A 25,260-nucleotide genomic window follows, 5' to 3' on the forward strand; every position below is an offset into this window, starting at 1 on the left:
GAGCAACTGCCCTTCCAAAGTTATCAATTATCTGTAAATGATTCAGGGACCTTGGGCAGCAGGTAATGTGTTTTATAAACAGCTGATCAGTCTCAGCCAATCTGGTTCTGGGCCTGGCTGCAGCTTTTATCTCACACTCAGCTCTGGTTAACGAGCTACAATAACGCCGATAACTTGTTTGGGATTGATAATAAAATTCACAGCAAGTAATACGCTGACATCTGGATCCAGAGGTTCAAATCAAACATGCACCCTGGCGAAGAACAGGCAATAAAACTGGGCAGGAGCTGTTAGTGTACAGCATGGCTTACTGAGAGAGAGAGAGAGAGAGAGAGAGAGAGAGGGGGAAAGGGGGGGGGGGGAGGGAGAGGGAAGGGAGAGAGGGAAGGGGGGGAGGGAGAAAGAGAGGGACAATTAAAGTATGTGGGACTGGGGCTAGTCCTCTGTTGATAGTATTGAGGGCGACTGCAGGCTGCAGCGCGACAGGATGCAGAGCTGGGCTGAGAAATGGCAGATGGAGTTTAACCTGGATAAATGCAAAGTGATGCATTTTGGAAGGTCAAACTCGAATGCTGAATATAGGATTAAAGACAGGATTCTTGGCAGTGTGGAGGAACAGAGGGACTTTGGTGTTCAAGTGCATACATCCCTCAAAGTTGCCCCTCAAGTGGATAGGGTTGTTAAGAAAGCATACGGTGTTTTGTCTTTCATTAACAGGGGGATCGAGCTTAAGAGCTACGAGGTTTTGCTACAAGTCCCTGGTGAGACCACACTTGGAATATTGTGTCCAGTTCTGGCCAACCTACTATAGGAAAGATACAGAGGCTTTGGAGAGGGTGCAAAGAAGGTTTACCAGGATCCTGCCTGGACTGGAGGGCTTGCTTTATGAAGAGAGGTTGAATAAGCTTGGACTCTTCTCTCTGGAGAGAAGGAGGAAGAGAGGAGACCTGATCGAGGTACATAAGATAATGAGAGGCATGGATAGAGTCAATAGCCAGAGACTTTTCCCCAGGGCAGGATTAACTGGTACGAGGGGTCATAGTTTTAAGATATTAGGAGAAAGGTACAGAGGGGATGTCAGAGGTAGGTTCTTTACGCAGAGAGTTGTGAATGCATGGAATGCGTTGCCAGCGGTGGTGGTGGAAGCAGAGTCATTGGGGACATTTAAGCGACTGCTGGACATGCACATGGAGAGCGGTGAGTTGAGGGGTGGGTGGGTTAAGTTATTTTAGGTTAGGGATAATCCTCAGCACAACATTGTGGGCCAAAGGTCCTGTTCTGTGCTGTACTTTTCTGTGTTCTATGTTCTACTGAGATGAAGAGAGTGATTGGCAGTAAGTTGTGAGGTATCACAGAAATCAGTGTCTGTACTCCAATATATAGCAATGATTCAGAAATGGGAACTAAATGTAATATTAGACAAAGCTGGGCGGGAGGGTGAGCTGTGAGGAGGAGGCAGAGACGGTGCAGTGTGATTTGGACAGGGACAGGGAGTGGGCATTTACATGGCAGATTCAGTCTACTTTGGGAGGAAGGTAGTTGATTATCTGAGTGGTTACAGACTCGGTAAGGGAATGATAATGAGACCTGGGTGTTCATTTACACCAGTTACTGAAGGTAAGTGTGTAGATGCAGCAGGAGGTGAAGGAGGAAAATGGTACATTGCCCTTTACAGCGAGAGGATTCGAGTACAGGGGCAGGGATATTTTGCTGCAAATATACAGGGTCTTAGTGAGACCATACTCAAGAGTAATGTATGTAGTTTTGGTCTCCTTATCTGAGGGAAGATGTTCTTGCTCTAGAGGGAGTGCAGGAAAGATGTACCAGACTGATTCCTGGACTGATATATGGGGACATTGAGTTTAGGATTATATCCACAGTAATTCAGGAGAATGAGGAGAATCTCATAGAAACCTCAAACTCTGACAGGACTGGACAGGGTGGATGAAGGAAGAATGTTCCTGATGTGCAGGGAGTCCTGAGGAGATGGGGGTAGGACTGAGATGAGGAGAAATGTCTTCACCCAGAGAGTGGGGAGCCTGTAGAATTCTCTACCACAGAAAGTGGTTGAGGCTAAAACATTGAATGTTTTCAAGAAGGAGATAGATGTAGTTCCTCAGGCTGAAAGGATCAATGGGTATGGAGAGAAAGCAGGAACACAACAGTGTGGTGGGGTCACGTGTAGCGCAACACCAACCCAGGATTACAGTTGAGGCTGCTTCATAGGTACGTGGCTATCAGTTTCTGCTCGGCGATTCAGTGTTCTTGTGTATTGCGAAGGCTGCTTTAGAGGACACTTGCCCAACTGGGAGGGAACACCTCTGTCCAGCAATTGTTGTACGTTGTCCATTCATCAATTATAGTGTCTGCTTGGTCTCACCAACGTACCATACCTCGGGGCATCCTTGCCTGCAGCGTATGAGGTAGACAAACACTGGCGGAGTACATGGTGGGTGGTGTCCCCACATGTCATGGTGATATCCGCGTTGATGATCTGACATGTCTTGCAGAGGTTGCTGTGGCAGGGTTGTGTGGTGTTGTGGTCGATGTTGTCCTGAAGGCTGGGTAAACGATGCAAACAATGGTCTGTTTAAGGTTTGGCAGTTGTTTGAAGGTAAGAAGTGGAGGCCGAGGGATGATCTTGGCAGGATGCTCATCATCATTGATGACATGTTGAAGGTTGCAAAGAACATGGTGCAGTTTCTCTGCTCCAGAGAAGTACTGGACAATCAGGGATACTCTATCGGTTGAACCCTATGTCTGTCTTCAGGTAACCACATGATGCTGCAGTTCTCTAGCTTCCACCTTAAACATGTTAAAGAAGCCATCCCCTACAGACAGGCAAGAGACTGGGAGAACACAGCAAGCCAGGTAGCATCAGGCAGTGGAGACATCGACATTTTGGGGGTACCCTTCTTTAGGACTGGGTGGGTATGGAGGGAGCTGCAGATATAGGGGGTGGGGGAAGGGTGGTGAGATGGGGATAGGTGAACACAGATAGAGGGTACAACCTAGTTGGTCAATGGGAGGAATGAATCCAGTTGGTGGTTGGGAGCAGTGGAAAGGGGGGGGGGGGGGGGGAGGGGAAGGGGCTGGGAAGGGAGGTTATTTAAAATTGGAAAACTCAATGTTGAGTCCTCCAGGCTGTAGCTTGCCCAGGTGGAAGATGAGGTGTTGTACCCTATAAGATAGGGTATATAAAGAAAAACAATTCCACTGATTGGAGATTCTGGAACTAGGGGCATTGTCTGAGAATTAGGACCAAGCTGTTCAGGAGAGATGTTTGGAAGCAATGCTACACATAAAGGGTGGGCGATGTTTGGAATTCTCTCCCACAAATGGCAGTGGATGTTGGATCAGTTGTTAATTTTAAATCTGAGATACATAACTTTTCATTAAGAAAGAGTATTAATGGATATGGGTCAAAGGCAGGTACAAGGAGTTGATTGAGTTTTTTGAAGAAGTAACAAAGAAGATTGATGAGGGCAGAGCAGTAGATGCGATCTATATGGACTTCAGTAAGGCGTTCAACGAGGTTCCCCATGGGAGACTGATTAGCAAGGTTAGTTCTCATGGAATACAGGGAGAACTAGCCATTTGGATACAGAACTGGCTCAAAGGTAGAAGACAGAGGGTGGTGGTGGAGGGTTGTTTTTCAGACTGGAGGCCTGTGACAAGTGGAGTGCCACAAGGATCGGTGCTGGGCCCTCTACTTTTCATCATTTATATAAATGATTTGGATGTGAACATAGGAGATGTCGTTAGTACGTTTTCAATTGACACCAAAATTGGAGGTGTACTGGACAGCAAATAAGGTTATCTCAGATTACGATGGGATCTTGACCAGATGTGCCAATGGGCTGAGAAGTGGCAGATGGAGTTTAATTTAGATAAATGTGAGATGCTGCATTTTGGATTTGCAAATCAGAGCAGGACTTATACTCTTCATGGTAAGGTCCTAGGGAGTGTTCCTGAACAAAGAAACCTTGGAGTGCAGGTTCATAGCTCCTTGAAAGTGGAGTCGCAGATGGATAGGATAGTGAAGAAGGTGTTTGGTATGCTTTCCTTTATTGGTCAGAGTATTGAGTGCAAGAGTTGGGAGGTCATGTTGCGGCTGTACTGGACATTGATTAGGCCACTGTTGGAATACAGCTTGCAATTCTGGTCTTCTTCCTATCGGAAAGATGTGAAACTTGAAAGGGTTCAAAAAAGATTTACAAGGATGTTGCCAGGATTGGAGGATTTGAGCTATAGGGAGAGGCTGAACAGGCTGGGGCTGTTTTCCCTGGAGCATTGGAGGCTGAGGGCTGACCTTATAGAGGTTTATAAAATTATGAGGGGCGTGGATAGGATAAATAGACAAAGTCTTTTCCCTGGCGTGGGGGAGTCCAGAACTAGAGGGCATAGGTTTAGGATGAGAGGGGCAAAATACAAAAGAGATCTAAGGGGCAACTTTTTCACACAGACGGTGGTACGTGTATGCAATGAGCTGCCAGAGGAAGTGGTGGAGGCTAGTACAATTGCAACATTTAAAGGGCATCTGGATGGGTATATGAATAGGAAGGGTTTGGAGGGATATGGGCCAAGTGCTGGCAGGTGCGAAGAGATTGGGCTAGGATATCTGTTGGCATTGACAGGTTGGACAGAAGTGTCTGTTTCTGTGCTGTACATCTCTATGGCTCCAAAGATTGGGGATAAATGTATGCTTTTCAGTGACTAATCGTGTGCCTCAGGAATCAGTGTTGGGACAATTGTTTATAATTTATATTGATGATTTGGAGTTGGGGACCAGGTGTAGTGTGTCAAAGTTTGCGGATGACACTGAGATGAGTGGCAAAGTGTGCAGAGGACTGTGAAACTTTACAAAGGGGCATAGATAATATAATTGAGTGGGCAAAGGTTTGGCAGATGGAGTACAATGTTAATAAATGTGAAGTCACCACTTTGCTCAGAATAACAGTAAAAAGGAGTGTTATTTGAATGATTAAAAAGTAGCAGCGTGCTGCTGTGCAGAGGGACCTGGGTGTCCTTGTACATGAATCACAGAAGGTTGGTCTGCAGGTGCAACAGGTAATTAGGAAGGTAAATGGAATTTTGTCCTTCATTGCTAAAGGGATTGAGTTTAAAACCAGGGAGGTTATGTTACAGCTGTACAGGGTGCTGGTGAAGCCACATCTGGAGTACTGTGTGCAGTTTTGGTCTCCTTACTTGAGAAAGAATGTTCTGGCACTGGAGGGGGTGCAGAGGAGGGTCACTAGGTTGATTCTGGAGTTGAGGGGGTTGGCTTATGAGAAGAGACTGAGGAGACTGGGGTTATATTCATTGGAATTTAGAATAACGAGGGCAGATCTTATTGAAACATAAGCAATTATGAAGGGAACAGGAAAGATAGAAGTAGAGAAGATGTTTCCACTGGTAGGTGGAAAAGGGGACAAAAGGGCATGGCCTCAAAATTAGGGGGAGCAGATTTAGGACCGAATCGAGAAGGAACTTCTTCACCCAGATGGTTGTGAATCTGTGGAATTCCCTGCCCAGGGAAGTAGTTGAGGCTTCTCATTGAAAGTGTTTAGAGCTAAGATAGATAATTCCTTTCCTGTTCAAAAAATTAAGGGATACGGTGAAAGTGTGGCTAAGTGGAGCTGAAACGATTCCTTGAAAAGATCAGCCAAGATCTTGTTGAATGGTGAAGCAGGCTCCAGGGGTCAGATGCTGAAAAATGTGTTGCTGGAAAAGCGCAGCAAGTCAGGCAGCATTCAAGGAGCAGGAGAATCGACGTTTCAGGCATGAGCCCTTCTTCAGGAAGGGCTTATGCCCGAAACGTCGATTCTCCTGCCCCTTGGATGCTGCCTGACCTGCTGCGCTTTTCCAGCAACACATTTTTCAGTTCTGATCTCCAGCATCTGCAGTCCTCACTTTCTTCCAGGGATCCGATGGCCTACTCCAGCTCCTGGCTCTTATGCTGGTATTTCTGAGTCTTATGCAATTTGGTGTGGAGCAAATGAGGACAGAGAGTTGAATACTTGGCTCAAAAATTGATGTGGGGTAAATGGGCACAGGCCAAGGTACTGTGGGAATTGGGAACTGTAACACTGACACACCCTTCATCTGAACTGAACTGGGAGCATCATTTGTTTTTAAATTAAGACCGTAGAGTCTCTTTTTTTTAAAAAAAAGAGTGCGCCTGTCTGGGCATGTGAGAATGATCAGAATGAGAAGAGATCTGCATATTTAAGAGAACAGATAAAGCAATAGTGCAGGGCAGAGAGATGGTTGATTAGAATGTGACAGGAAGGGAGAGTGCACATAAAGATAAGGATTCACCAGCACACAAGGTCACAACAGAGACAACCAGTAAAAAGACACAATCTAAATGTCTTCACCCGAATGCACATACGATGGGTGAATTGATGAACAAATAGGAAGGAATGAGCATGATACAATATCCATTGGAAATACAGCTGTGAAACAAGCAAGGCTGAGAGATTAATATCTCATGACATTGGACATTTCAGAACAGAAGGAAAGGCAAAAGAAGATTGGGGTGGCTCTGTTAAGATGAGATCTGGAATATAGTGAGAAACAATTTTCGTTCAGAAGACTAAAACATAGTCAATTCAGGTAGAAAAAAAAGAAATACAAGGGTAAAGGTCGTAGTCGTTAGGCCCAGACAATAACTACATGGGAGGACTTAACATGCATCAAGACAAATTGGGACTTGAAACACACTGAAATAACCATGGGTGACCTTTGTTAGTTACATAAATGAGCTGGATGTGAATCTACAAGGCATGATTGTTAAGTTTGTGGATGATATAAAGTTAGGAGATATCAATGATAGCGAGGAAGGTTATCAAAACTTAGAGGGATCTTGATCAGATGGGGAAGTGGGCTGAGGATTGGCAAATGCAATTCAATACAGATAGGTGTGAAGTGTTGCATTTTGAAAGGTCAAACCAAGGTAGGACTTGTACAGTAAATGGTAAGGTCCTGAGGAGTGCTGTGGAACAGAGGGACTTAGAAGTAAAGTACATCGCTCTTTGAAAGGGGTGTCACAGGTAGACAGGGTGGTGAAGGCGGCAATTAGCACGCTAGCCTTCATTGGTCAAGGCACCGAGTATAAGAGTTGGGGTGTTATGTTACGTTTCTATAAATCAATGGTGAGGCCACATTTGGGAGTGTTGTGTACAGTTTTGGTCACCGTGTTATAGGAAAGACATAATTAAACTGGAAAGAGTGCAAAGAAGATTTACGAGGATGTTGCCAGGACTAGTCAGCCTGAGATATAGGGGGAGGTTGGCCAAGATAGGACTTCATTCCTTGGAATGTAGGAGAATGAGGGGTGACCTTATTGAAGTGTTTAAAATCATGAAGGACATAGATAGGATGAATGGATTAGTGGTGCTGGGAAAGCACAGCAGTTCAGGCAGCATCCGAGGAGCAGGAAAATCGACGTTTCGGGCAAAAGCCCTTCATCGGATGCTGCCTGAACTGCTGTGTTCTTCCAGCATCACTAATCCAGAATCTGGTTTCCAGCATCTGCAGTCATTGTTTTTACCATAGATAGGATGAATGCATATAATCTTTTTCCCAGAGATGAGTTATTGAAAACTGGAGGGCATCAGCTTAAGGTGGGACAGGGGAATGATTTAAGAAGGACCTGAGGGGCAACTTCTTCATACAGAGTGGTGCGCATATGGAATGGGCTGCCAGAGAAAGTAGTTGAGGCAGGTACAATAGAAACATTTGGGTAGGGACATGGATGGGGAAGGGTTTAGAGGGATATGGACTATAGCTGAATGGGCACCATGGTGAGCAGTTTGGACCAAAGGACCTGTCTCCATGCTATATTACTCTGACTTCAATCTTTACATTAACTGAACAAATCAGTGGTGCACACAGTCTGAAGAATGAGTTAGTGGAGTGTATTTCAGGCAGCTTCTTAGAATAATATGTTCTGGAATATATGACAGAATAGGGTACTTTGAAAATGGCAGTGTGTAACAAGACAGGAAAAACCAAGGGCTTCACATTAAAGGTTCCTCGAGGCAAGAGACGTTCACAGTGAGAGAGAAATAAATGTCCTTAATTCATGTCTTAAAGTTAAACATAAGTCTTTTACAAGAGCATGCAAAGAGAAATGACTAAAGTTGACGAGGTAAATAGGTTAAATGGTAACATGATAGAGAAGCAATAGTGGACAGTTAAGGAGACATTTCATAAGCTTAAGGCAAGCTGTTCCCAAGGATATTAAAGATCACATCAAACAGCAAGGACAGGTGCACAATACAGTGAAGTTTCATGTTAGACAGAATTTGGAGATATTTTAGAGATTAGTGATGAATGACAAAATCTTATAAAAAGAGGAAATTGAAGTATGAGAGAAAACTAGCAAGAAATGGAAAAGCTTCTGCAAGTATATAAAAGTGAAGAGAGTAGTGAAAGTAAGCATTTTTCTCTTAGAGGCTGAGCCTGGGAAATTAATGAAGGGAAATAAGGAAATGGCAATACTTTAAACAAGCATTTTGTATCTGCCTTCACAATTGAAGACATAGGAAACATCTCAAGACTAGTTAAAATACCAAGAGACAAAGGGGTTGAAGGAACTTAAAACAATAACTGAAGAAAAAAGTATGGGATTTAAAGAGGACAAATCTTGTGGACCTGATGGCTTACATCCTTAAAGGCTACAAGAGAAAATCGACACATTGGTTATAATCTCCCAAATTCCCTAGATTCTGAATATAGTCGAGTGAATTAAGTGGGTGAAGTGAATCAGTAAAGATTTGGCAGGTGAAACAATGTGGGGAAAATGAGAAGTTCATTTTGATAGGAAGAATAGCAAAGCAGAACATTACTTAAATGGAGAAACTGCAAAATGCAACATCACAGAGAGATCTGGAATGTCCTTCAACATGTATCATAGTCATTAGTATTAGGTACAGCAAACTAATGTGAAGGCAAATAGGATATTGGAACTTATTGCAATGGAGATAGCATTTAAAAATAGGGAAGTATTGCTCTAACTACACAGGGAATCGATCAGACTATTCCTGGATTAGAGTATAGACTTGTCACCGTTAGAATGAGTGAACTTTCACAGGAAGTAGTTCAGAGAAGGTGCACTTGGCTAATTCCCAGGATCAGGGGCCTTTCTGATTAAAAAAATGTTGAGCAGGCTGGACCAATTCCCCACTGGATGTTTAGTGGAATGAAAAGTGGTCTCCTTTAAACGCATGAGATGCTGAAGTGGCTGGAGGGTGGATGCTGAGAGGACACTTCCTCATGTAGCAGAATGTAGAACTACAGACACAGGGTCTTCAGTTTAGTTTAAAGTGGAGATAAGAAGGAACCTGTTCTATCAGAGGGATGTTAGTGTTTGGAATTCTCCCAGACAGCAGTGAAGACTGGGTCATTTAATACTTACAAGCTGTGTTAGATATTCGATTGACAAGGGAGTCATGGATTCTGGGAGGCAGGAAGGTGGAGTGGGACTATCGCTAGACTATTTATCTAGATATCCAGCTAATATGCTAAAGCCTCCCCACTGGGGAGATAATAACCTAGTGACATTGCTCCTAAGCTATCAATCCAGAGAACATCTGGATGTAGGTTTGCCCACTGAGCTAGAAGGTTTGTTTCCAGACATTTCATCACTACACTATGTAACATCTTCAGTGAGCCTCTGAATGAAGCATTGGTAATATAGCCCACTTTCTATTTATATGTTTGGGTTTCCTTGGATTGGTGACATCATTTCCTATGGTGATGTCATTTCCTGTTCTTTTTCTCAGGGGGTGGTAAATGGGATCCAATCAATGTGTTTATTGATAGAGCTTCACTTGGAATGCCATGCTTCTAGGAATTCTCGGTGTGTCTCTGTTTGGCTTATCCCAATGTGTTGTCCCAATCAAAGTGGTGTTCTACCTCATCTGAATGTAAGGATACTAGTGAGAGAGGGTCATGCCATTTTGTGGCTTGTTTTCTGTCTGTTTGTCCAATGTAGTATTTGTTACAGTTATAGAGTCATAGAGATGTACAGCATGGAAACAGACCCTTTGGTCCAACCCGTCCATGCCGACCAGATATCCCAACCCAATCTAGTCCCACCTGCCAGGACCCGGCCCATATCCCTCCAAACCCTTCCTATTCATATACCCATCCAAATGCCTCTTAAATGTTGCAACTGTACCAGCCTCCACCACATCCTCTGGCAGCTCATTCCAGACACATACCACCCTCTGTGTGAAAAAGTTGCCCCTTAGGGCTCTTTTATATCTTTCCCCTTTCACCCTAAACCTATGCTCTTGCAAGATATTTTGTAAATGACATTAGTTTTGCTTGCTGTCTGTAAAGGGTCTTTCAAGTTGATTAGCTGCTGTTTTAGTGTGTTGGTGGGTTTGTGGGCTACCATGATGCCAAGGGGTCTGAGTAGTCTGGCAGTCATTTCCGAGATGTCTTTGATGTAACAGAGAATGGTTAGGGTTTCTGGACGTGTTTTGTCTGCTTGTTTGGGTTTGTTGCTCAGAAATCGGCAGACTGTGTTCATTGGGTACCCGTTCTTTTTGAATACACTATAGGTGATTTTCCTCTGCACTGCAGTGTGTGTTGGCTCATGAAATAACGTTCTAGTGCAGTTTTATTTGTGGATGTTGGGATGATTGCTTCTATAAATACAAAGCAGGCTACACCACCAGTGCTCCATCCGGAGACTCACTGAAGCTGTTACCTAGTACGGTGACAAAACATCTGAAAATGAACCTTCCAGCTCAGCAAGCAAACCTACATCCAGAACCTCAACGTGAACTACAAATCTTCTCAGAACTCACTATTCAGTTAACATTTTGGGGACCTGGATTCAGATCTTGCCTCAACAGATGAAAGAAATTTAATTCTTTCAAGAGAACTGAATGATGGCCACAAAACCTTATGACACTAAAGTCAGTGGAGTAGTGGACAGTGTGGAAGAATGTTACAAGTGGCAGGGGGACTTGGGTAAACTGCAGAATTGGGCTGAGAGGTGGCAAATGGAGTTCAATGCAGCTAGATGTGAGGTGATTCACTTTGGGAAGAATAACAGGAAGGCAGAGTACTGAGTCAATGGAAAGATTCTTGATTGTTTGGATGTGCAGATGGATCTTGGAGTCCATGTACATAGATCCCTAGAAGTTGCCACCCAGGTTAATAGTGCTGTTAAGAAGGCTTACAGCGTGTTAGGTTTTATTGGTAGAGGAACTGAGTTCCAGAGCCACAATGTCATGCTGCAACTATACAAAACGCGAGTACGCCAGCACTTGGAATATTGTGTACAGTTCTGGTTGCCCCACGAAGGATGTGGAAGCATTGGAAAAGGTGCAGAGGAGATTTACCAGGAGGTTGTCTAATCTGGAGGGAAGGTTTTATGAAGAAAGGCTGAGACACTTGAGTCTGTTCTCATTGGAGAGAAGGCTAAGGGGGGATTTGATAGAGACATACAAGATGATCAGAGGATTAGATAGGGTAGATAGTGAAAGTCTTTTTCCTAGGATGGTGACGTCAGCTTGTACAAGGAGGCATAACTACAAATTGAGGGATGATGGACTTAAGACAGATGTCAGAGGCAGGTTCTTTACTCAGAGAGTGATAAGGGTGTGGAATTCCCTACCTGCCAATGTAGTTAACTCAGCCACATTAGGGGCACTTAAACAATCCTTGGATAAGCACATGGATGATGATGGGATAGTGTAGGGAGATGGGCTTAGATTAGTTCACAGGTCGGCGCAACAGGCCTGTTCTGTGCTGTATTGTTCTATGATCTAAAACCATTATCAGTAAAAAAAAAAATCTGTATCACTAATGTCCTTTGGGGAAGGTAACTGCCATCCTTACCTGGTGAGGCCTACATGTGACTCCAGACCCACAGCAATGTGTTTGGCACTTAACTGCCCTCTGGGCAATCAGGGATGGGCAATAAATACTGGACCGGCCAGTGAGGCCCTCATCCCATGAATTAATTAAAGAGAACAGTCTGAAAGAGTGAACCAGAGTGTAAACCAGAACTGGGAAGTTTATGGTGGTCAACTGAAATCAAGAAGTGATTTGAATACAGATGAAGGATTTGATATTGAATAAGTTAGGCAGGTGGAGCCAGTGACTAGCACTGACCAGCAAGGCCAGAACGACTAGTCCAGTTAAAGTTGAATTTTGTATAAGGTTGGCCAAAGAAGGCTGAGAAACTCCAGTTGTGCCAACCTTCTAGAGCAAGGATCATGATTCCCAGTGTCCCATTTCTGGTAATGCCATCTCCTGGAGAAAAATAAAAGACTTTTGAAGAAATGAAGGAAGAAGACGCAAGTAAAACTTCAGCAGAAGAGAAAAATATAACTTCCTCACTTTAATCAAACAGATCAACCTTCAATCAGTAGCAAAACAAAAATAAATGCAATTTTGCTGAGGTATACAAGCAAAACAGGGAGGGTTTCAATGATTGCATTTACAAATTGAATGTATGTAATAGCTTATATTGGAATATTCCCAAATTATTTTGCTGTTTTACTGATAAATATCAATTGCTGGGTTTCGTTGAAGTAGAGTCATTCCCAGATACTTGCCTTCTCTTGATGCCCAATACCCGACAGTCAGTACCAGGTCACCTGAGGGATCCACTGCCGTCCTGTGGTGCTGATATTCCCACAATGGAGTACTCTGAGATTGTTTGATACAATGATGGTGACAAAGCATATGATCAGACCACACACACCAGGAAGATTCTCAGAATCAACTCCCAATTGCAAAGACTCTATTCACACATCAGCTGATATCCAGCAACCCCTGGGTGAGGCAAGTTTAAAATCATCTGCCAGGGCTTCCCCTTTTAGATTTCCACAGTGATTGTATACATGGTACCTTACACAATCAAACCAGTCATCTACACTCATTGCTAATTAATATGGAATTGGATCTCAAAAAAAGGCTATCAGCTGAAAGGGCACCAGACCTTTCCATTAAGGGTATGGGGTAAAGAAACTCAATGATTTATTGAATATAATGAGATACATTCAGTATCAGTACATTTCTCTTTGATAACATTGAATTGGCATAAATACAAACAGGTGCTTTTTGCCGATCCTAGCAAGCAGAGAGATAAAGTACTGAAGACAGAAACAACCTGACGTGCTGATCACCATTTACACAAACCCTCCTTGATAGTGTACATCTCAGCTGAAGTCAGCTTTATTTACAGAAGATACAACAACTTTTAAATTATCCTTCATACCAGATTACCTTGATGTGCAACTTCACAATGATTGCACAATGTTTTTCTCGGACACCAAGCTCAACTTTTGAATTATAAAATGTAACACCAGAAAAACCAACTTTCTAAAGATGCCCAGGGCAAATGCAATTGGAAGAGCAGCAATAACTGTGAATCTATCCTGAATCACACACTCAGCTGAAGTGCCACTGTCTTGTTATCTTTTTCTTGGCTGTGGTCATGGTGAATATTTTCTGTGAATTTCTCAGAAATTATGAATTGGTAAATTGTGTGGCCAGCATGAACTGATTTACAGGGCCATCTCTCCACAAAGGACAATGAGTTAGGACCAATTTTTGTAAAAGGAAATTCAGCCGGTCAAACTTTGTTTTAGAAGGAGGATCTCAAAGCCTTAGATGAAGAGTGGTATGAGGATGCAGGGAGGTTCGGAGTCTGGCTACCTGTCCACTGCGCAGTTGCCAACGCTACAATGCAAATATAAATCCCCATCACTCCAGCAACATACAGAAAACATGATTGCATACTAATGACTTGTTTCATTCACCATGCACAATCAGGTTCATACCTTGTCAAGAGGGGAAGAAGTTGGCTTGCTGGTAATGTAATTAGTTAGAGACCCAGTCTACTATTCTAGGGACGTGGCTTTGAGCCCTATCATTACAGGTGGTGAATTATGAATTCAAAATCTGGAATTTAAAGCTTGTCTAATAGCAACCAGATAACCTTACCAAGTGTCAAAATTACCGAACGAGAAAACACAAAGAACTGCAGATGCTGGAAATCAGAAACAAAAACAGAAATTGCTGGGAAAACTCAGCAGGTCTGGCAGCATCTGCAGAGAAACAAGTTAACGTTTGGATCCAGAACTGCTAAACATCAACCCTTTCACTCACAGCTGCTGCTGTCAGATCTGCTGAGATTTTATGGCAATTTCTAATTGTGTCAAAAATATGTATCTGGCTCATTAATGTCCTCTAGGGAAAGTCACATTTGCTGTCCTTATCTGGTCATAGCAATGTGGTTGACTTTTAATTGGACTCTGAAATTTTAGAGGTAAGGACTAAAATGGCCAAGGAAGCCACTCAACCGAAGAGCAACAGACAACAGAGGTGCCAGCACCATCCACATACCACAAAGGAATAAAAACAACAGTGATTCAGAAACCTAGGGACACGTTTCAAATCCCACCACAGTAAATCGAATTTCAACTTGATCAATAAATCTGGAATTCAAAAAGAGTATAAATTTTAGCAACACTCCTGACAATTTTAATTGAATATCCATTATCACAAACACCAACCTGCTTCACTAATGTTCGTTAGGTGTAAAAAGCCTGCCTACCTATGACTGTGGTGAACTGGCTTCCAAAACGGTCAAGGGCAATTAGGAATGTGCAAAAGTTGGCCAAGCTAATAATGGCACACGGCATGAAAGACAAAAGACAGAAAATGAAACCCAGTGTTGGGAGAATGCTTCCTCACATGGTGCATGACATTATAAAGAGAGCTGGTCCTAGATTACTGGTCCTGAATTGGGGGGAGTTGTCAGTACAAGTAGAAAATCCCTGTCATCCCTCATCTCTCCCAATCCCACCAGCTGCAGGAATACTATAACCCAAAAGTTGTGAAGTGTAATTCGGTGGGGTAGCTTATTTCTGCAGCTGATGCATACATGATGGATCAAGGGGCTGTTTTCCAGTCTGTAAACCACCTCTGATTCAATATTTTAATGAACACATTTTGTTTACACAAATTGTCTATAATCACGATTAATGCATTGTGGACACTTTAGATAACGCGAACTTTCTATTGAATGGGTAGTGATTTTCTATGGTGATCTTGCACAGTGCAATTTTATATAGTGTGGGGTTGCACAGGAACACAACTGTTGTGTTATAGTAAACTGCCTTTACCATTGAACAAATGGACTGCGCACAATGGACTGTAAATGTGCTCTTCAATACTCTGCACAAACTGTATTTGATTATTTGCAGTATGTATTACTAACAGCAGCCCAGCACAGTGGAATACAGCTCTGAAGTTGGAACACAACACATGCCCAGTGATGTCCAAGGTCAGATTCCAAGCTTTTGCTGAATTCACTGATTTAACTTGGGCTGCCTGCAATGGAAATGGATTTTGTTGATCCTGGTTATCAGGAGTAGCAAGATGGAAGAGAATCCTATCCACCAACTCCAATGGGACAGTGCTCATTGACTTGGATTCTATATCCCAAAAACTAACAGCCCAACACTCCAATCTAGCCTCTCATATGAAGCCATGTCACTTTAACAGAGTCAGTGTCTTTGCGGATTACCGTGCCTCAAACCTCTTAAAAAAAACAATTACTAGAAACATGCAGACAAGATTTCAGTCCTTTACTTACCCAAGTAAACTCCTTTACTAAAGATGATGACAGTTACAGCTATCGGAAATAAATTCAGGTGTGAACAAAATAAAACTGGACAAGTGAGAATCTAGATATGGACCAATGGCTTGGTTGTGAACAGACAGATCTCACTGGTCTGCTAGGAATAGTCTGTGGGTGGTGGAAGTCCAAACTGACATGAACACAGTGCTACTGCAGGAACCCCAGGGCGACCAATACAGACAACTGTCAGTGGGGAGATATGCATTTATGTAGCACTTTTCATGAATTTAAAGTACCTCAAAGTACCTCAGACAATGAAACACTTTTAAAGTAAGGTCAATGTTGCAACCTTGAAAACTCACCAGGAAATTAATGCATAGCACTCCCAACATCAATGAAGTAAAACGCAGATAATTGGATTCCACCCTCTACATTTAACTGTGTTAGAAGGGAAGAGAGAGAGAGTGATTGGGGCGTGGGGGGTGGAAGAGGAGTGGATGGCATTGTGGATGAATGGAATATTCAATGTTTGCACTGGAGAAAGTTTAAGAATAGAAAGTCCAAGGAGTGGTTAGACAAAACCTTGAAGAGGAAGGTATGGATCAGAATCTCACTGATCGATTACCAGGGCACTCAACCTGGTATATCCCTTTATTAGTTACAGATCACTCAAATTATCATGAGTTTAAATGCAGGAATGAAAACTGAACTTTACAGTTGGCCAGATAACAGGCTACTTTGAACAATCAACATTGGAGAGAACCTGCAGGTTATAGTGCATTATCCAATCAATTTGAATACCTCAACCTCTGGGTTTTGCAGCATGTGCATTCAGAATAGCTCTTTGGGTATGTCACAGTTAGAGGGTATGACAAGAAACTTCTACATTTTCATGGTTAAATGTTGTTTGTTTTGACAGCATTCTGGTACTCAAAATGGCAGAGGTCAATCAGATTCATACTTTCAGAGACTTCTGAAACCCCTGCATTGTCACCTGACAAAGGGCATGGAGGTGAGACACTTGTTTCCAGATAGCTCTGGATAAAAGAACCTGTGCTAAACATACTTTAACAGTTACCTTGTCACTAGCTTAATGACCTTTCAGTCCGCCCAGCTCCTCAAATATCTGCCCTTGTTGTGTGTTGAAATCAAATCTGGCTAAATTGCTTGAATATACAATTCTGGAATTCTAAGTGAGTTGCTGCTGGATGTCTCGAGGCAAAAAAGCAGGACTCCAGGCTGAGTTGGCAGCCTTCCTTGAATACTCTATCACTAGTTCCCCAATTTGCTGATGGGAAAGATGCCTACGTTGCAAACAGTAAAGTCTACAGGGCACAGCTCACTGAGGAAGCTATTATTAGACATTAACATCTGGGAACTCGTGGGCTCATTTTTTTTTAATACCTCTGGATTTACCAAACACTTGTAATTGATAAACTTCTCCTTTGTCTTCCTTAATTTCCTGAGTTGTGTGTGTGTGTGTGTGTGTGTGTGTGTGTGTGTGTATGTATGTATGTATGTATGTATGTGTGTGTGTATATATAAGTATGAAGTAGCAAAGCAATTCCCCATGTTTTGAATGTTCTGTTAATAAATTATGATTTCATATCGAAGGATTTTGCTATGGGTTTATCTCAACGGATCAGAATTCAAAAACCAGGAAACAGCCTCAGTAAGGAACAGGAGTAAAAAGGAAAAGGCGCAAGTCAAACTATATCTCACCACTTTGGCAGGCAAGACATGTAATTAAAAAGAGAATTGCTCATCATGCACAAAATTAAAACTTAATATATCTATTCTGTGAGAACAGCCAATAACCTGTCGAATCTCTCTAAGCTCTTCAATCTCTAGCATTTACTTCACCCCCTCTTAGCCCACCAAATGCATTCAACACAAAAATTGGGAATGCTGCAATTTTTAAATGTAACAGAAAGTATTAAAACTCCTTGGCAATCATGTATTGCCAACATTATCTCTCTCCATCAAAAGGGTTGCTTAACTCACTATGTTCGTCACACAGACACTGCAGAAGAGGAGGAAGGAATTACACCAGTCTGTTTCCCAGTGTCTGAATTGCACAGAAATCAATCACCATGAGAAGTCCAAATGAATGTAGCTTCTGCTGACTGTTGGGAAAGCATTTGTTTTGGTGTTAAACCCTTTGGGCCCAGTTAACATAGACCAAGTGAGGCAGATACTAAGTATGCACAAAGAGGCCTACATCAGCTGAGGTGCAACTAGCTAAGTCTTTGCACTAACCTCAGAGGTCTTGCTCCAAATCAGGTTGTCATTAAGCTGACCGCTTGAAACACTGATACTGTTTGGAGGTTGCCTTAAAGGATTTCTGGGATTTGACTGGACAGAGTTCCAGTGTCAAGCACCTCTCCAATGTATCACTAACTCAGCAAAGTTGGTTCATCAGTCAGCTTTGTCCTCAATTGCGGAGGTTCACGAACCTGGCTATCAGCACATCAACGAGCATCAGCTTTTTAAATTGCTTAGGGAAAGAAATCTAATCATGACATTTAAATTATTTTTTAAAATAGTCTTTAATTTTCTTTTAAAAACACCCAACTAGAATAAAGCATAAAACTAATGTAGGAAGGTGCTTGCTCACCAATAAGTGTAATAAACATGAAGGACATTGAAGGGTATGGGAGAATCTTGATATTTTGATCCTGTACAGTACAAGATCTTGAGTTTGACGGCATTGATCTCTGTTCACTAAAGGTACATTATTTGCTTTGTTTGATCATTGATTGCAGAGTAAGGATTTCTAATGAGACTCATTTATCAATCAGACAAATGTGTTGGGAACAAAGACACTGTTTTAAAAATAACCATTATTTCCCCAAATGGCAATGACAAAAGCAATGAAGTATAAAAATAAAACCTGTAAAAATATTTTAAATGCTTCGTGATTAATGAACAAAATAAAAACAATTCTGCGTGGTGTGTGGACGGCTTTAAAACAAATGCGGGCACTTTCAGGATAACTTTATTTTGAACTACAGCCTAGGTCAGTGGTTTCCAGCGCACAGGCCAGGAACACTAAGTTATCCTTAGTCAGTTTAATTGGCTAGGGGGAATTCTTGCATCTAGATTCAGGGCAGAATTAGTAAGGACAGTTTCCAGACATCATGAGAAGACTAATGCAGAACCAATGTAAGTTACCAATGCACAGGTGGACAATGAATTAATCATCTAGTTTTTTTTGAGAAGAAAGAAATTGCAAATTTGACCCCATTCTCAGTTGACAGGAACAGAGGAAAACTTGGGGGAATTGTAGTGAGGTCCTACAAGGGGAAAAAAATCCAAGACAAAATAAAGCAATTCCACTGCCAAATATAAACTCAACTTCTGTGGGTTCGATCATTAGTCTGACCACAAAGACTGGTTCAGACATAGCTGTGCAATTCCTCACTCCCTCATATTTCTCCATTCCTTACATTGCTAACCTCCTTCTACATTCCTTTCATTTTTCTTGGATCAACATAGAGACTGATAAATGTCATTTCAGTACAAACATTCACAGGCGGAGGACATCAGGAAGACTAAAAAGCAAGTGGATGCCCTCTGTTTGTGCTGCGTACTGTGCTAATGCTGGGGATGGTGTGAAACTGATAACTGCACTAATATTGTGCTTGTGTTCCAACAAGGAAAAAACACATGACTTGGGACTAAGATTCCAACTAAACATATCTTGGTGTCTCAACAATGAAAATCACTGACCAAGGTTGACAAACGAAAAAGATAACTCCGTCCTTCAAAGCCCTAGCCCCATTCCTTATAGTTTTAGTGCTAACTATGTACTGTAAGGGCAGTTTTGTGCTGTGGAATCATTCCCACCAGTATGTGGATTGAGACTACCCCAAACTCTCTCCTCCTCTATGACTGTCTATCCATGTAGGATTCAGTGCAAGGTCTGGGAGCTAAGAGTACAGCACTATTGCACACCTTGCCACACAGTTGATCGAAGATACACTACATAATACAGATTTCAAGTATTGTACAGAAATTCGATTATGTTCAGTAAGGCTGTCTTGCAGTTCAGTATAAAATGGATTTTATATATTTCTCAAAAATCAACATTACGTCCTTAATACACATTTACACAGAACCAGCTGGGATATACTGCTTTCCAGAGCTCTGGATACCAGTCGGTGCATCACATCACATTCGCAAGTAGCCAAGTGCCTGACTAAGTAGTAAAATAGCTTATAAATACTCTCGGCAAAGATCTCAGTGTGTCTACGGGTTCAGAGATTTTGGCCCCACTTCCTGGAACAGTGAGGTATAAAACTCTGGTTCCAGGAGCTTGTTGCGGTATTTGTGGACTATATCCACTATCTTCTGCTTCCTCTTCACATGAGGAGGGTTGTAGGAGTCACTCTCCAGCCTCTTCCTTCGGCAGATGTTTATAATGGTTTGGCGGACCAAAAACCCTGAAATAAAAGGTGCAGAAACATCACACAGGTCATTAAAAGGTTTTATATTTTATTGGGGACCATAACTTCCGTTCTTTCCACATAACCATTTACTCTGATGCCCCCATGCTGAGCAGTCTGCACTGCACACCAAGCACAAGTGCAACTGAAGAATACATTGCAAGTAAAAGCCATGTAACCCCATCACACTTGCTCTTTCCAGTGTCTGGAAATGATCACCTCAGTCAAAGACTCTCTTACGTTCTACTCCAAATACTCAGTTTAAAACAAAAGATAAAACCACTAGATGGTTGTAAAAATCCAACTGATTCACTATTATTCTTTTGAGTGTGGAACTTCCCAATCTAACTTGAGAGGAGTCTGTATGTACAGTCTCCAGTCCAAACCAAATACTCAAGGATCAGCAATAAATGCCAGCCTAATGTTGTGACACCCAAAATCTGAGGCCTGCCCCTTTTACTGTATCAAAGGCATTTCACTCATACGTGAGGAATAAGAGAATGATTAGGGAGAAGGTAGCGCTGATCAGGGATAGTGTAGGGAACTTGTGCGTGGAGTCTGAGCAGATGGGGAAGCCCTAAATGAGTTTTTTGCTTCAGTTTTCATGAAGGAAAGGGACTTGTTGTCAATGAGAACCTTAAGGAGCTGGGATATGGGGTTGAACAGATCAAGATTGATGAAGGTGATGTGCTGGAAATGTTAGGAACATTAAGATTGATAAGTCCCCAGGGCCAGACTAGATTTATCCCAGGTTGCTCTGGGAAGCGAGAAAGGAGGTTGCTAAGTTGCTGGCAAAGATCTTTGCTTCCTCACTCTCCACGGGGGTCATACTGGAGGATTGGAAGGAGGCAAATGTTGTTCCTCTTTTCAAGAAGGGGAATAAGGAAATCCCTGGCAATTACAGACCAGTCAGTCTTTCGTCTGTGGTCAGCAAGGTTTTGGAAAGAATTCTGAGGGATAGGATTTATGAATATTTGGAAAAGCATAGTGTGATTAAAGGTAGTCAGCATGGCTTTGTGAGGGGCAGGTTATGCCTCACAAATCTTAATGAGATATTTGAGGTGGTGACAACAGGTCAACGACGGTCAAGCAGTGGATGTGGTGCATGTGGACTTCAGCATGGCATTTCTTAAGGTTCCCCATGGTAGGCTCATTCATAAAGTCAGGAAGTATGGGATACAGGGAGATTTGACTATCTGGATTCAGAATTGGTTGGCTGACAGAAGGCAGAGAGTGGTTGTAGATGGAAAGTATTCTGCCTGGAGGTCAGTGGTGAGCAGTGTCCTGTATGACTCTGCCCTTGGGCCTCTACTCTTTGTAGTTTTTATCAATGACTTGGATGAGGAGGTTGAGAGGTGGGTTAGTAAATTTGCAGATGACACAAAGGTTGGAGGTACCGTTAATAGTATAGAGGGCTGCAGCACGACATAGACAGGATGCAGAGTTGGGCTGAGAAATGGCAGATGGAGTTCAATCTGGATAAATGCAAAGTGATGCATTTTTGAAAGTCAAACTCGAATATAGGATTAAAGACAGGATTCTTGGCAGTGTGGAAGAACAGAGGGATTTTGGTGTTCAAGTGCATAGATCATAAGACCATAAGACATAGGAGTGGAAGTAAGGCTATTCGGCCCATCGAGTCCACTCCGCCATTCAATCATGGCTGATGGGCATTTCAACTCCACTTACCCGCATTCTCCCCATAGCCCTTAATTCCTTGTGACATCAAGAATTTATCAATCTCTGCCTTGAAGACATTTAGCGTCCCGGCCTCCACTGCACTCTGCGGCAATGAATTCCACAGGCCCACCACTCTCTGGCTGAAGAAATGTCTCCACATTTCTGTTCTGAATTTACCCCCTCTAATTCTAAGGCTGTGTCCTCGGGTCCTAGTCTCCCCGCCTAACGGAAACAATTTCCTAGTGTCCACCTTTTCCAAGCCATGTATTATCTGGTAAGTTTCTATTAGATCTCCCCTCAACCTTCTAAACTCCAATGAATACAATCCCAGGATCCTCAGCTGTTCCTCGTATGTTAGACCTACCATTCCAGGGATCATCCGTGTGAATCTCTGCTGGACACGCTCCAGTGCCAGTATGTCCTTCCTGAGGTGTGGGGACCAAAACTGGACACAGTACTCCAAATGGGGCCTAACCAGAGCTTTATAAAGTCTCAGTAGCACAACGGTGTTTTTATATTCCAACCCTCTTGAGATAATTGACAACATTGCATTCGCTTTCTTAATCATGGACTCAGCCTGCATGTTTACCTTTACGAAGAAAGGTTGACTAAGCTCGGACTTTTCTCTCTCGAGACAAGGAGGAAGAGAGGAGACCTGATCGAGGTATACAAGGTAATGAGAGGAATAGATAGAGTCAATAGCCAGAGACTTTTCCCCAGGGCAGGATTGACTGGCACGAGGGGTCATAGAACATAGAACATAGAAGAATACAGCGCAGTACAGGCCCTTCAGCCCTCGATGTTGCGCCGATCAAAGCCCACCTAACCTACACTAACCCACTATCCTCCATATACCTATCCAATGCCCGCTTAAATACCCATAAAGAGGGAGAGTCCACTACTGCTACTGGCAGGGCATTCCATGAACTTACGACTCGCTGAGTGAAGAACCTACCCCTAACATCAGTCCTATATCTACCCCCCCTTAATTTAAAGCTATGCCCCCTTGTAATAGCTGACTCCATACGTGGAAAAAGGTTCTCACTGTCAACCCTATCTAACCCCCTAATCATCTTGTACACCTCTATCAAATCACCCCTAAACCTTCTTTTCTCCAATGAAAACAACCCCAAGTGCCTCAGCCTTTCCTCATACGATCTTCCTACCATACCAGGCAACATCCTGGTAAACTTCCTCTGCACCCGTTCCAGTGCCTCCACATCCTTCCTATAGTATGGCGACCAAAACTGCACACAATATTCCAGATGCGGCCGCACCAGAGTCTTATACAACTGCAGCATGACCTCAGGACTCCGGAACTCTATTCCTCTACCAATAAAAGCCAGTACGCCATATGCCTTCTTCACTGCACTATTTACCTGGGTGGCAACTTTCAGAGATCTGTGGACATGGACACCAAGATCCCTCTGCTCTTCCACACTACCAAATAGTCTACCATTAGCCCAGTAATCCATCTTTTTATTACTCTTACCAAAGTGAATCACTTCACACTTAGCTACATTGAACTCCATTTGCCACCTTTCTGCCCAGCTCTGCAGCTTCTCTATATCCCGCTGTAACCTGCCACATCCTTCCTCACTGTCTACAACTCCTCCGACTTTCGTATCATCCGCAAACTTGCTCACCCAACCTTCTAACCCTTCCTCCAGGTCATTTATAAAAATGACAAACAGCAATGGTCCCAAAACAGATCCTTGCGGAACACCGCTAGTGACGGCACTCCAAGATGAACCTTTGCCATCAACTACTACCCTCTGTCTTCTTCCAGAGAGCCAATTCCTAATCCAAACCTCCAACTCACCCTCTATGCCATATCTCTGTATTTTCTGCAGTAGCCTACCATGGGGGACCTTATCAAACGCCTTACTAAAATCCATATATAGTTTTAAGATATTAGGATAAAGGTGTAGAGGGGACGTCAGAGGTAGGTACTTTCCGCAGAGAGTTGTGAATGCGTTGCCAGCTGTGGTGGTGGAAGCAGAGTCCTTGGGGACATTTAAGCGACTGCTGGACATGCTCATGGAGAGCAGTGAGTTGAGGGGTGTGTAAGTTATTTTAGTTTAGGATTAATCCTCGACACAATATAGTGGGCCAAAGGGCCTGTTCTGTGCTGTACTGTTTTATGCTCTAAAGCAGTTTCAAGTTACTTGTTTGTTTCTTCCAGCCGTCTGCTCTATACCCAAAATACTGTACCAAGGGAAAGAGAAATTCATCGAAAGCTAATCTTAATACCAACCCTACTTCTCACATCCAGCTGACAACAAGACAACATGTTGTCATGACAACATCCAGCTGTCTTCATAAGTTTCAACTGCACTCTTCCCCAGAAACTGATTTCAGCTGTTGCTCACCATCTGTTCATCAGTGTGGCATCTGTCCCAAATCTCTCTTCTCCATACGGGAGCCCATGAACCTAGACTGACTCCTCTTTCGACGCTGTGGATATCCAGTCAAATCTATTGGTTGTACACCACACTTCACCAACAGACCCCTTCCACACCACAAATCAGCTTTGGTGTTCAACTTTACATATCAGGGATCAGCCCAGAGGTCAGGCCCCCTCTCACCTTCACAACATGCACCAGCCGGGATAGTCCGTTTAAGGTCCTACTGACATTTACACTCACAGCAAGAGAGATATGTTTCAGTGGACAGGCTTGGGATGAGAAGCTGTATTCAGGTAGACCATTTTCACCACAACAGAGTGCATTGCTACTATGGCAAAAATACTGAAAGAAATTGGGAATTTGGAGTCCTGCCCCCAAACCAGGGCATTTCACATATACACGGGGACAGGGTTGGGATAGGCTATGCACGTGCAATTCCTGGAGGCAGCTGGCCACTTATACGATAAGCTGCTCCTACTGAAATCAGATATGAGCGTCCCAGGTGTCTGGAAGCTGGTGTATGGAGACAAAACCAACTTAAGAGCTGTTCTGATCTAAATGTATTTCTCTTGGATAGTCAGGGTTATACTTGGAGATTTAAAGTACCCCTGCAGGGGAGCTCAGGACACCTTTGGTAAAGCTTGGGATTCAGGAAATGCAAGCTTGTGCATAAACTAAAAACATATAAAGCCTTCAAGGAACTGTCCAAAACTAAAGGGAGTAAGGAAAGTGTGCTACGTATTTCAGATGGCCTGTTCATATAAGCTGTTAAAGCTTGCTAATGAGGTAGTAGATTCGTTGGGGTTAATTTTCCAAGTTCCCTGTATTAAGAAAAAGTTCCATCGGATTGGAAGTAGCAAACCTAGCCCCTCCCTTCAAAGGGGGAGACAGGCAGAGAGCAGGAAACTGTAAGTCAGTTTGAGGTCAGTCGTAGGGAAGGTTTTAGAATCGATGATTCGAGATTATCGCAAAAGTCAACATGGATGGGGGGTGGGCCGTGCCTTCCTCCTGCCAAAAACTGATTTCTCTCAATTAGTGATTATTAGACACCACAAAGCATTGTCAATAAGGACTGGTCATTTTCTTTCAAGTGTATTCTTCT

General features: G+C 42.9%; 1 protein-coding gene across 10 annotated transcripts in view; it reads right to left on the reverse strand.

The window, feature by feature from the left end:
- Positions 1-17,080: 17,080 nt before the first annotated feature.
- ralgapb (Ral GTPase activating protein non-catalytic subunit beta) overlaps positions 17,081-25,260 on the reverse strand; it is a 132,587-nt gene continuing 124,407 nt past the window's right edge. For all 10 annotated transcript variants that reach the window (XM_072556120.1, XM_072556119.1, XM_072556121.1 and 7 more), the window contains one exon: positions 17,081-20,067. In XM_072556120.1, coding sequence (XP_072412221.1) covers positions 19,874-20,067 — 194 coding nt within the window. In that variant the 3' untranslated portion in view covers positions 17,081-19,873. The remainder of the gene's footprint in view (positions 20,068-25,260) is intronic.

Source organism: Chiloscyllium punctatum, chromosome 37 (assembly GCF_047496795.1).
Source record: "Chiloscyllium punctatum isolate Juve2018m chromosome 37, sChiPun1.3, whole genome shotgun sequence".
In the NCBI taxonomy this organism is placed as follows: Eukaryota; Metazoa; Chordata; class Chondrichthyes; order Orectolobiformes; family Hemiscylliidae; genus Chiloscyllium; species Chiloscyllium punctatum.